Raw genomic sequence first — 12,785 nt, 5'->3', positions numbered from 1 at the left:
TTGGCACAGCAGTCAGTCATCTTATCTACATCACTCACCGATCAAATAAGGCTTTCCACTTATCACTCCACGCCGGTTCTGTTACTGAAGAATCCAACACGAGACAACGATATGGCGCAACCAAACTGTTACATGATTATACATATCGTTATCCCTATGTTGCTAGGTTACCAGAGAGCGAGTGCCTTTGTTGACGCGACCAAACTTGCTTCGCAACCTCTGGTTTCTTTATTGATATTGATTACGTCTATCGCGACTTTTTATCAAACGCATTTTTTATTGATATTGATTACGTCTATCGCGATACAAATCGTTATCACATTAACTCAAAACCAAATCAAAATACAAAGAAAAAAAATTTAAAAAAATAAATTTTAAGTTTTTTCATTTATCTGAAAACCAAAAATTTGAAATAAAATGATTTAATCAAATTTATTTAATAATCAACAGTCAAATAATAACTGATGCAGATTTTCAGTGTCATATAAGGGCAGTTTTCTATCAGTTTTTTTGTGATATACAGGTGCATCTCAATAAATATAATTAGAATGACACCAATCATTGACACCTTTCACAAGGAGGGTAAGCCACAAACATTCATTGCCAAAGAAGCTGTCTGTTCACAGAGTGCTGTATCCAAGCATGTTAACAGAAAGTTGAGTGGAAGGAAAAAAAGTTTGGAAGAAAAAGATGTACAACCAACCGAGAGAACTGCAGCCTTATGAGGATTGTCAAGCAAAATTGATTCAAGAATTTGAGTGAACTTCACAAGGAATGGACTGAGGCTGGGGTCAAGGCAATCAAGAGCCACCACACACACAGACGTGTCAAGAGGAAAATGAGAAACGAGACCAAAAAAATGCAGATGAGCTGAAGGCCACTGTCAAAGAAAAACCTGGGCTTCCATACTACCTCAGCAGTGCCACAAACTGATCACCTCCATGACACGCCAAATACACACAAAAAAAAAAAAAAAAACAACAACAACAAAAAAACAAAATACCCAAAAAAACACCAACAAACCAAAAAAAATTTTTTATATGAAGTATTCTAATTTTGTTTGCGATAGTGAATTGGTGGGTTTTTGTTAAATGTGAGCCAAAATCATCATAATTAAAAGAACCAAAGACTTAAACTACTTCAGTCTGTGTGCACTGAATTTATTAATACACGAGTTTCACAATTTGAGTTGAATTACTGAAATGAACTTTTCCACGACGTTCTAATTTGAGATGCACCTGTAATGTTTTCTACTCAAATTTATTGTTGAAAAAATAAACATTTAAACATATTATTTGAATTGCATAATAAAATTTGAAAGCTAAAATTAATTGTAGTGATCAAAGAGTCAATGATTTTTTTTTTTCTAGTAATATGGTGCTCTAAAACACTTGATTCCCTATAAAATGTAATTTAGGTTTTCAAGTGTTGGAAACCTACTGGTCAAAATATGTGGAACACCCCAGTGCTGTAGAATCCCCTTCTATTTGCAAAATGTTGTTTTAAAATCATGGATTTTAATGGATTTTCACAGTATTGACTCATTGTATAAAGAAGACCTCAAATGTGTGTCAACTGTTTAAAAAAAAAAAAGATGGATACACCCAGAGGGCATCTGAGTTCATGCTTTTTACTGAACTGACTCATCTGTTGTATTCATCACAATCCCTTTATTTTCTGAAAATGGGGATAGTTATATTTTTCTCCAATTAATTTACCTTTGAATAGAGCTTCACACTTGAGAATTCATTATTTCTATATTACTGATCTCAGGAAACACAATTAGCTTTTATTCTTTATTCTTCTATTCCCAGAGGAAAACTTTAAGTGCCTGTAATTAGCATCCATTTTTCCTGCAGATGAAATCATGTGTGTGAAGCGTATTGCTTCTCTTTTGCTCTATTTTAAACTTTAACAACAAACTGTCAGTCAAGGGGTCTCTTGAAGCGCATGAGCTCTCAGATCAACCTCCTCTGCTGTTTGTCAGTCACAATCAATGCAGGCGTGCATCTTAAATACTGATCTGGGACCTGTTGAGTGGTAACTGCACCGTCGGACTGGTAAAGAGCTTATTTAGATGTACAGAGCTCGGCACCCCCCTGTAGCTCTCGTTCCCCGTCTCTGAGTCTGTCTCTCTAGCGCTCCGAAAGTTCCTGTGTGTGAGCTTAAAAAAGAATAGCACAAGGGGAAGGGGGTGGTAGAGTTAGGGATGGTTGCCATGGATCCCTCACCATAGCAACCGACAAACGTTTACAAAGCATTGAGGAATTTCCTCATATCAGCTGTATTATTGGAGCTCCTAGAGACGGACTCTCATTCCAAACAACCGCTGGAGATATCAGTATCCTAGTGGCGGGACCAGCCTCATTGCCATTTTAGCTCCAGCTCCCCCCCGCTCGTTCTTTTCATTATTGGGGGGGGGTGTGTTTTTCCGCCCCTCCACTTTTTTTTTCAAAGTCCCCTTGCTCTCACCTCCTATTCTTTTTTTTTTTTTTTTTTTTTTTCTTCTTCTTCTTTTTTTTTTCATTTATCCTGTGGGAGGCTGCTTGGTCTCCATTTGTTTCACTCTTTCTACTCTTTCCTGTTGTTCTCTGCGCCATCAACGGCTGTGAGAGTTTGGAGAGTTACATCGGGATCTCGACGACCGTGGCAAACTTAAATCTTCACTTGAGCCCAATTCCCTGTCGACTTATGGGAGCCACATTGCAGTTGTGATGGGATTGTTAATGTCTCCTTTGTTCTTTTCTCCATAATAGAGTTCAGAGGTGAGCGGCCTGCTGGGGATGCGGGTTGACTCAGCCTGACTTGGCTAGGTTGAGCTCCTGGTCCTTTCGAAGGAAGAAAAGGAAAGCGTTGAAGTCTTTAGTAGTAAAAGCCACTTTGTATCCCACTTTTTTTTGGCACATTTGAAGAGTTGTACTTCATTGGGCTGCTCTTATCCTCTCCAGCAACCTGCTGGTGATCCGTTTGACTGTGTCGCGTATCTTTAGTAGTGGTGGGAATCAGCAGGGCTCTTGTGATATAATATTATGCTGAAATGCCAACTGAACACATTGCTGTCCTTTATGCTAATTTTTTTTATTTTTACTACATTGTTTTTCAGTGCTTCAAACTATTTTAAACTTAGTTTGTTCTGATTTTGATCAAATAAAATTAATTGAGCTATTGCTAACCTCTTTAAATATTTTGTTTAAAATGTTATCTCAAAAACGCATTATCCTGAGCTTATAGTTATAACAAAAATTGTAGCAATATTAACATAAATAATACTTAACAAATATATACTAAAACTATGTAAACTAAACTGCAAATCTACCATTATTGTCATAAACTTGTGTCTGAATAATTTTCCACATCTGATTTTTGTGATGGCTGTGCTTTAAAATTAAATGGTTATTATCTTAAAGGGATGAAGTATTTTGAAAGTCTGACAGTAATCAGTGTTGAGTACTACTTTTTACTACGATTTAAAATCGGTTGGGTTTGTCTCAGAATCGATTTATATTTAAATACTTAACTATTTCTAAGAGGTGATCGGGAGAAGTAAGCACTTTTATTCCAACAGAGGGAGAAATGTATAGGTGTGTTTGACTTGAAGCAGCAGCGTGCAGACCAATCGGCGTATGACATCAAAGTACCGCGAGAGCGATTCGAAAGCATGCGGAGCCATGTGCTCTCTGTAGCTCTCGCGGTGCTTTGTCATACAACGAGCGATCTGCATGAGCAATGTCGCCGAATTAGATGACGTTGTATATGTTTCAAGCTGGCGCGAGAAAGCAAAACCATTACAGAGGCAGAGGATCTAACCTCTTCGAGAATTCTTTTTGCACCTCAAGTGTGGAAACACTGGATTTTACACACTGCCGGCTGGGAAAACATGACTAAACATTACTTAAACCGTATGCAAAGTAACATAGAACTTTATTTTATTAAAGAAAGTATTTTTTTTTCTACTGTTGAACTTTTGACTTATTTATATTCATGTGCAAGTTCAGGGTTTTGGTACTTAAAAGTTTCATGGATCAAGGTATTTTAAAATATATGCTACTTTAATAAAAGTTAAAAAAAATGTGATGCATTGTTTTTGTTAATATCGTCCCTTTTACACTGCGATTCTGGAAAATAAACGGGTAATGTGTCCCGGCAATTGTTCCCGGGTTGCTAGATTTTGCACTTTCACACTGCCAGTGATTACCCGGAATATGTGAGTGCATTCACACACAACCCGTAAAGGTCCCATGAAGACACGTGATATCAGGGTGTGACGTGTAATGTACGAATCGAAAACGCTAGGCACGTTAACTTTCACTTAAGCTGGTGAACGATCTCAGCTTCAGTGCGGATTAGTGAGGAACTTACTGATCTCTGCTTCGTTTCAGTTTGCACATATTTGTTTTGTCGCGAACGTTAATCTGCCTTCAAAACATGTTAAAAGAGTCGCGCGATAACGTGCGTCATCACTACGATACGGCATTGGTTCTGGCTTTTGTTCACACAGCGCTCGTTCCGGGACTGAACCCGGCAATGTTACTAGGTTCCCCCACCCGGGATCAATCCCGGTGTCAATCCCATTGACGTGTTAGCCAAAAAAAAGAACGCGACCCGGCAATGTTCGTGCAATTTTCCGGGTCCAACGTGCAGTGTAAAAGGGGCTTATGACTCATTTACAGTCTCTTTAAGGGTGTGATCAGGTATTTTCCATTGTCTAGTCTTTAATAAGCAAACAAAAGCAAAATAAATTGTAATATCGAATTGCAATAGTTATATAATTGCAATACTCAATTATCGCAATATATATTGAATCGGCACACAAGTTTCGGGATACTATTGAATCGGCAGATTAGCAAATCATCCCAGTCCTAGCACAAATGCATACTTTGCAAAAGCAGTCACGCTTTTGGCATACTTTTTGCTAGGTACAATGATTTTGTCATGCTAATTCTAATGTTGCGTGTGGAGTGTTAAGCTATTTAATATGGATGGTATGCAAATTAGGAAGCAACAACTGTTTTTTTCCTTTTTAATATTTTTCACTTCCTCTCTCTTTTTCTCTGGCACGCTCAGGAGAAACCATGCAGCGGTCAGAGGGCGGCTCAGAGTCTGCATCCTCCGTGGCGCTGAGAACGTCCACTTCAGCCCAGGCGCCAGTGGTTCAGCCCGTTCCCGCCTCGCAACAGGTAAGCAAGCTCAGTATGATCTATCAAAACTGCTGAACAAATGTAGCATAATAAGCTGATAGCACATGAGCTGTTTAATATGAAAATCGGAGCTGCTTTAGCTCTTCTGTCATCGGTCTGAATCTCTTTAAAGATGCTTTTCAATATGCACTGGATCCATCTGAAGCGATGAAAGATTTCTCCTCACCCACACCCTTCATCTGTCAAAGCCACTTGAAATGATTAGCAGCGACTTTGCGTGGTGCTGCCGGGGGAGATGTTGGGTTTGGATCAACCACCACACATCCAAAGAAACTGGTCTTTATGTAATTTCGGTTAATATTTTTGAGTAGAGCATCACATTTCCCTGGACAGCTGTAGAGGATTTGATGAAAACCAGGGCAGAATGAAATCTAGACTCCTAGTATGTAACATTCGTTGTGCTTGCAGTTTGGATCAAAGATGACACTTTTGTAAACGAAACTTTCCAGTGATCTCTCTCAATATATTAAAATCTTTCGCTGTGGGTTTTCTTCTTCTTCTTCTTTTTTTTTTTGTGTAATGTGTGAAATTTGATGCAACAAAGAAACGCCCTGCCACCCATCTTCCATTATTTGGACAGACAGGTAGTCCCACCCCAAGCTCACACCAATTGGTTGAGGCAAAAGTTTTGGAAATTACCACAAAAATGGCTTACTCGCAGTTCTCTTTCCATATTAAACTGGGATAATGGCATTCTGACATCGAAACAATTACGCACCTGACCTTTTAAAGAGAAAAGGGTCTAATTTTTACATTTGTGTGTGTGTGTGTCCCTCACCTGCAGCGTGTGTTAGTTCAGGCCACTGGCTCTTCCCAGAAGGGAGCTCAGGTGCAGCAGTTGCCAGTGTCTAGAGTGCAACAGATCCCTCAGCAGGTACACACACACACACACACACACACACACAGGATGGCTCACTGCACTTCCTGATGACCCACAACACCTTTGGCTTATCTTTTGCCTCTCTACATATTTCTTTTGCGCTCTCGTGACTGTCTTTGTCTTTCCATCACGCTCTCTCTGTCTCAGCATACTGTGACAGGCAGAAACCCAGAACCGAAACGCAGACATGCTGTACTTTCACGCACGTCACGCTTGGGCTGTTGAGACTAATATGTTAATAAGTAGTTTCACAGCTTGACAGGGCGTCTCTGATTGTTGAGGTGAAGCTTTGTACTCACTGCCCCCTACTGCCTGCAGCCTGCATGCAGCTGTTCATCTCATTTGCCTTACAGAATCTGTATTATCACATCTCAGAACTCATGCGGTGGTTATTTAGCACCAGTCTGATCCATACGTGTGTGTGTGTGTGTTTAAAGGTCCAACAGGTTCAGCATGTGTACCAGTCCCAGGTGCAGTACGTGGAGGGGGCAGAGGGCCGTCTATCCCCAATGGCACAATGTAAGCCCCTATCAATATATTAAACCAGTGTGTCAAACCTGCTTTCAGTTGTTCACTTTGTGCAGGCAACTTATTATTGAAGACTTCCTATTGATGCTGAAGTATAATGTCATAAATATTATACTGGTGCTTTCCATGCATTTTTTAAAGCGAAAAATTGTGACATTCTTTAAATCGTGATATCGCGGAATTAGAATAATACACCTAATAAGGAAATAAAAATATTGGACCCTTTTTTAAATCGTAGATCGAAGAAAATATAATATTTACTGAGACAATCATTTTTTTTTTTTTTCAAGGGTTACCCACTTTTCTCTAACCACTTGAGCCTAATAAAAAGGAAGTTAATTTACTATTTTCAGGAGCCTTTAGTGATTCAGGCCCCATTTTTGTGGAAAGTGCTCTTTTTTTTTTTTTTTTTTTTTTTACATGTGTATTCTGGAGTTTAATAATGACTGGCTGTGTTTTAATATATAGTCTGAAAGCCGTATCAGTAATGAAAACCATAGTAGCTTTCTGTCTATTTTTGTGAATGTTCATGTCCACTGTGTAAATAATTAACTAATTAAATCTGAATAAATTAGCTAAATTGGAGACTCCACCCCAAAATGAAAATTTTGTCATTAATCACTTACCCCCATGTCGTTCCAAACCCGTAAAAGCTTAATTCGTCTTCGGAACACCATTTAATATTTTTTGGATAAAAACTGGGAGACACAGAAGAGAATAAGCTGCCTGCGTACTGCTCAGATTCTCCAAAATGGCGCTACTCTGATGTGGAGTGACACAGAGGAGACAAATTTTTGAATAAAGTCGTAATTTTTGTTTTATTCGCATACAAAAAGTATTGTCATCGCTTCATAGCGTTACGGTTGAACCACTGATGACGGATGGACTATTCTGATGATGCTTTTCATAATTTTCTGGACCATGACAGTGTATTTTACTTGGCAGTCTATGGGACAGTCACAAGCTTCCCGGTTTTCATCCAAAATATCTTAAAGTGTGTTCCGAAGACTAACAAAGCTTTTACAGGTTTGGAACGACATGGGGGTAAGTGATTAATGACAACATTTTCATTTTGGGGTGGAGTATCCCTTTAACTAAAAGATGAAAGATGTTTATTCAGGATATAGATAAGGTCCAGATCAAATCCAACTTCTAAGTTGACAATCGAAAGATGTTCTTTAAAAGTTGAGACTGCGTTAAACACTGAATATTATTGTCTCTTTTTCTTTCTTCAGTCGTACTGCATACTCGTACAACCCAGAGTCCCAGCTGTACGGACAGGGCAGTGGAAGCACCTATTTTGACACTCAAGCTGGTGGTACTCAGGTTACCACCGTCGTCTCCTCTGCTGGCGGAGTGCCCACCCACAGCATGGTGGGAATCGCCATGGACGTGGGCAGCAGTCAGATCATTTCCAGCGGCAGTGCCTACTTAATCCACGGCGGGATGGAGAGCGGCCGCCACCACACCTCTCACTCCTCACGCTCTTCATCCGCAATGGTATGGTTCGCTGTGCTGAAATCCTTCAAGACTGGTCCACTAGTGACATGGGAGGGGAGTTTTTAGTCTCATTATTTGAGCTCTTAGAAAGCTGTGGTTTTGGAAATGTGAGCACAGTCTTATAATGCTGTTTTATTGTTTAGATGATGTGAGACAGAAATGTGATTTCCATGTCTTTTAACACAGAAAAAAAATTGCAACTCATTCCTCAGTTTATAAAAGCTAACAAAAACGTACTAACATTGTCTTTGCAAAATTGTTTCCGATATTTTAACTCTTGCCTGATATGTGCAAGGATACCAGAATGTTTAAGTCAGTAAAGCATAACTTGAAGTTTACCCATCTAGAAAAGTAGCAAAATTGGTACTGAAAAGAGAACACATTTTTGTGTGAAAGAAATAATACCACTATACCATAAATATACAGGCTGCATTTCTGCTCACAACTCCTCTAGAATTGCTTCCTTTTTTTCAAGCTGAAGGATGAGTCAAAATGACTTTCTGTGGTAATCCGCAGTATGTCTCAGATGATGCTGACAGAGTTTTAACTTTTTTCCCTAAGACAAAAGTGTTTTGCTATTATGTGCATTTCTGAAACAGTAACGTCACAGATTAATCATGTAACTTCACAGATTAATCATGCAAACACATTTTTTCCCTTACCAATACTCTGTAGAGAAGAGATGACACACACTGTCATCAGAGTGCAGCTCTTTTTCCACAGTGTGCTAGTTTATGAGGTGGGCTGGAAGCAGGGACAGGGCTTAAGGAGGCGACTGCCTCTAAATAATCCAGCTCTGCCTTGTTTTAGCAGTTTTCACAGCCACTTGAGTGGCCTCTGAAACAAAGCAACCCTTGGGGCTCATTACCATTTGGCCAAGGGCCGTCGGGAGCCTTTTAAAGACTTGGAAGGATGCCTGTTTTTTTTTTCTTTCTCCCTGTGTCCCTCTTTCTCTTTATAAGTTTGCCACTCTGCCAAAACTTTCTCTCTCTGCCTCTTTATATCTTTCTCTCCTTCTAATCTTTTCTTCTCAATCTCTTTATTCCAGCTTTTGAAATAGATTTTTTTTTTCATGCCCACTATGGAAAAAACCAGTCTGGTTAATGAATGCAATAACAGAAACTTATATCCTTCTCCAGCTAATACCTGCAAAAAAAAAAAAAACATGTTTATTAGAGTCAAATTAAATCTGCTTTTTCAACATCACGCGTTAAATGCGACAGTGTCTATGCAGAGGGCGCAACCTCACTAACTGAGTGATTTCAGAAGTGGCTAGAGAGTTTGTCTCATGTGTTTGAGAGTAGCCTGACCTCATGCCCTGTGTGTGTGGCTCATTAGCATATATGAGGCCGAGACAGGAAGAGTGGCGTAACCCTCTGAGTTCCTCAAATTTGCATGCTTTTGTCCACCCATAATGAATGTGGCTGCAAACACTGACAGACTGTAATGGAAATGCTCAAAGTCCGGCTGCAGCTAACAGACTGATTTCCTTTTCTGTTTTTTTTTTTTTTCTTTGTGTGTCTTTTCTCCCTCCCTGTTGTCCTCCCCAACGTTCCACCCCCTCCGTTTTTCCTTCTCTTCCCCCGTTTCATGTCTTGCATGCTTCTACTTTTCCTCAGCTTGAAATGGCGATTGAAAACCTCCAAAAGTCAGAAGGGATTGCCACTCACAAAAGCAGCCTGCTCAACAGCCATGTAAGTCAAACTGGGAAAAAAACTTTATTGAAACTGGAACAAATCCTGAAAAAAAGGCTTAGTTCATTCTGCCTGCCTCTTTGCTTTGCTTTTCACTGCTGCTGTGAGCATGCTTTTTCCAGAACGGCCCCTCGCTCTGTGTGTTTTGGGTTTAGAGCGCCTCAGACCCCCTGCATTTACATGACACCACTGATTCAGTCAACGTCTCGGGGATCACCATGTTTATATGTGTGAGATGTACCCCTGAATATCAAACACTTAAACTTATATTTAAGAATTTTATATTTATATTTTAATCTTAAATTGTAGTTAGAGTTTAAAGTGGCTCTGAGCTCTTGAGTCCAAAACATTTATTTATTTATCTCGTTGTAGACGGACACCTTAATGTAAGGCTATGAATATTTACATTTATACAGATATATTTTTCTTGCATCAGGCCTGAGATGTGACTGACATAATGCTGCGATCAGTGGAGGGCCTAATTTGATCCTCACAGATTATTGGTCCCTCTCACTCATTCCAAACAGAGGCATTTAAAGCTCCCTCTCCCATGTTGTTCCTCAGTTATCAGGAGGCTTGCATGGAATCTCCACCCACAAAATTGCCCAAGAAAGCCCTTTGTTCAAGTTCTACACACACCCTATGCCTTGCTTATAAAATATTTGACTAAATGTTCTAATCCATTCATCATACCTTTTTTTTTTTTTTTTAAAGAAATGGTTCAGTTTTGTTGTTTACCCAGCCTCATGTTGTTCCAGTGTTGTTATTGTTAACTAAAACTGTTAAAAATGGTGTTAATTGATATAAAATAAAATATAAATATTAAATGAACATTACAAATGTTGCTGACTACAGTAACTAATTACTATTACTGTAACTAAAGTTATTATAAAACTGAAATAAAAATAAAATAAGGCTAAATAAAACTATTAAAAAAAACAATGAAAAACATGAACACTATTAACAAATACAGCACAGTTTCACTTAAATAAAAAGTTATTTAAGAATAAAAAAACTAAAAATATTACAATACTGAATCAAAATATTATATATAAATACTGTAACAAGTAATGCTAAAACAACACTTCCAAACTTTATTTGACATTTTATTCTATAGTGTACAATACAGAAGCTTTGTGTGAGGAAAATAAAATATATTTAATTTTTCTCTAAAAATTTTGATCACATGAGGTGGTTGTTGTCAAATGATTTTGGTAATTAATATGAATAGGCAGTATGTATGAAGAAGTGTAATGTGTGGTTTTGTTTATGCTATTATTTTGTGAAGAATTTAGGCTTGCTATGCTGTTTTATTCATTGGGTGTGTGTGTGTGTGTGTGTACAGTTGCAGTGGCTGTTGGACAATTACGAGACTGCTGAGGGTGTGAGTCTGCCGCGGAGCTCTCTGTATAACCACTATCTAAGACACTGTCAGGAGCAAAAACTGGATCCAGTTAATGCTGCCTCTTTTGGCAAGCTCATCCGATCTGTCTTCATGGGCCTTCGAACACGCCGCCTTGGCACCAGGTCAGACTACACCCCCAAAATATAGCTAATCTATAAAGTGCATTAACAGCTCATCCACTCTCAAAAGAAAAGCACAATCCAGTCTCAAACCCACAGCAGCACAGAGAAGAACGTTGAGTGGATTTACTGCACACACTGGTCTAATGCTTAAAGAATGATCATGAGATGATGGATTAAAATAAATGATGTTCAGTCTCAAATTGTGCTTTGTTGCTGCTGGAATAAAAAAATGTGATGGCTCATTCTGTCTGTGTGTGTATGTGCGTATCTCAGGGGGAACTCGAAATACCATTATTACGGTATTCGTCTAAAGCCTGACTCGCCTCTCAACCGCTTGCAGGAGGATATGCAGTATATGGCAATGAGACAACAACCTGTCCATCAGAAACAGAGGTGAAATAAGCATCCCCTTTCTCTCCTTCTCGCTTGCACACAATCTTTGTTTCATATCCCAGTCACTTCTTCTTTGCCATCAGGATCTGTGTGTGTTTGTGTCCATGTCTCACTCAGTTGTTCAGATCCTGCTAGAGCTTTGTTTTTTTTTTGTTTTTTTTCTTTGTTTATTAAGTCAGTATGTAATTGATGTAATAAGTCAGTATGTAATAAATGGACAGTTACACTCCAGTTTTCTCTAAATTCAGACCAGGGTAAATATAGTTCATTAAAAACTAAAATAATTACAATTAATTAATTAAAACAAACAAAAAAAAGATACTTTTTAAGCAAAAAAATAAATAAATAAATGTGTGTGTGTATATATATATATATATATATATATATATATATATATATATATATATATATATATATATATATATATATATATATATATTCCCGTATATATTCCAGTATATATATATATATGTGTGTGTGTGTGTGTATATATATATATATATATATATATATATATATATATATATATATATATATATATATATATATATATATATAAATTCAGACTAATATTATTTCAGTTATTATTTTCCAAATAAGCATTTCTTGTTTTCATTTAAATTTGATGTGCTAAAATAATTAAAAGTATAAATAAATACCAATATTATATAGACAAAAATTATATTAAAACCTTCCAAAACCTTCACTAAAAATTGAAATAAAAACAGAAACTATACAAATAAAAATAAGAACGTATAGTATCTCATCATGATATTATTATACTCTGTAATACTAAAACAACAGACACAGAAATGAGTTGAGAACTTATTTTAACTTTGGAAATAATTTAAGTAATTTAATAATTAAATTGAGGCAATAGTGAAATTTTATTCATGTTTATAGTGATTTAATTTGGTTTCTATTATTTAAATGAATAATTAATCACATGATTTCATCTAAAAAAAAAAAAAAAAAACATTTTTATATCCTATACTGAGTTGTTGTTGTCATAACTATCAGATTTAAGTGTCAGAACTACACAAGTGACAGAACTACTCTACACCC

At 37.5% G+C, this 12,785-nt stretch overlaps 1 protein-coding gene across 1 annotated transcript in view; it reads left to right on the top strand.

The window, feature by feature from the left end:
• The window catches only part of LOC109095394 (DNA-binding protein RFX2-like), a 38,369-nt gene that overhangs the window by 15,754 nt on the left and 9,830 nt on the right, over positions 1-12,785 (top strand). The window contains 8 exon segments of the mRNA XM_042729619.1: positions 5,065-5,177; positions 5,983-6,072; positions 6,516-6,584; positions 6,587-6,597; positions 7,842-8,106; positions 9,726-9,800; positions 11,146-11,327; positions 11,601-11,720. Of these exon segments, the coding sequence (XP_042585553.1) occupies positions 5,073-5,177; positions 5,983-6,072; positions 6,516-6,584; positions 6,587-6,597; positions 7,842-8,106; positions 9,726-9,800; positions 11,146-11,327; positions 11,601-11,720 (917 nt within the window). The 5' untranslated portion in view covers positions 5,065-5,072.

Source organism: Cyprinus carpio, chromosome B8 (assembly GCF_018340385.1).
Source record: "Cyprinus carpio isolate SPL01 chromosome B8, ASM1834038v1, whole genome shotgun sequence".
Lineage (NCBI taxonomy): Eukaryota > Metazoa > Chordata > Actinopteri > Cypriniformes > Cyprinidae > Cyprinus > Cyprinus carpio.
This window is presented reverse-complemented; position numbering and strand designations above follow the sequence as displayed.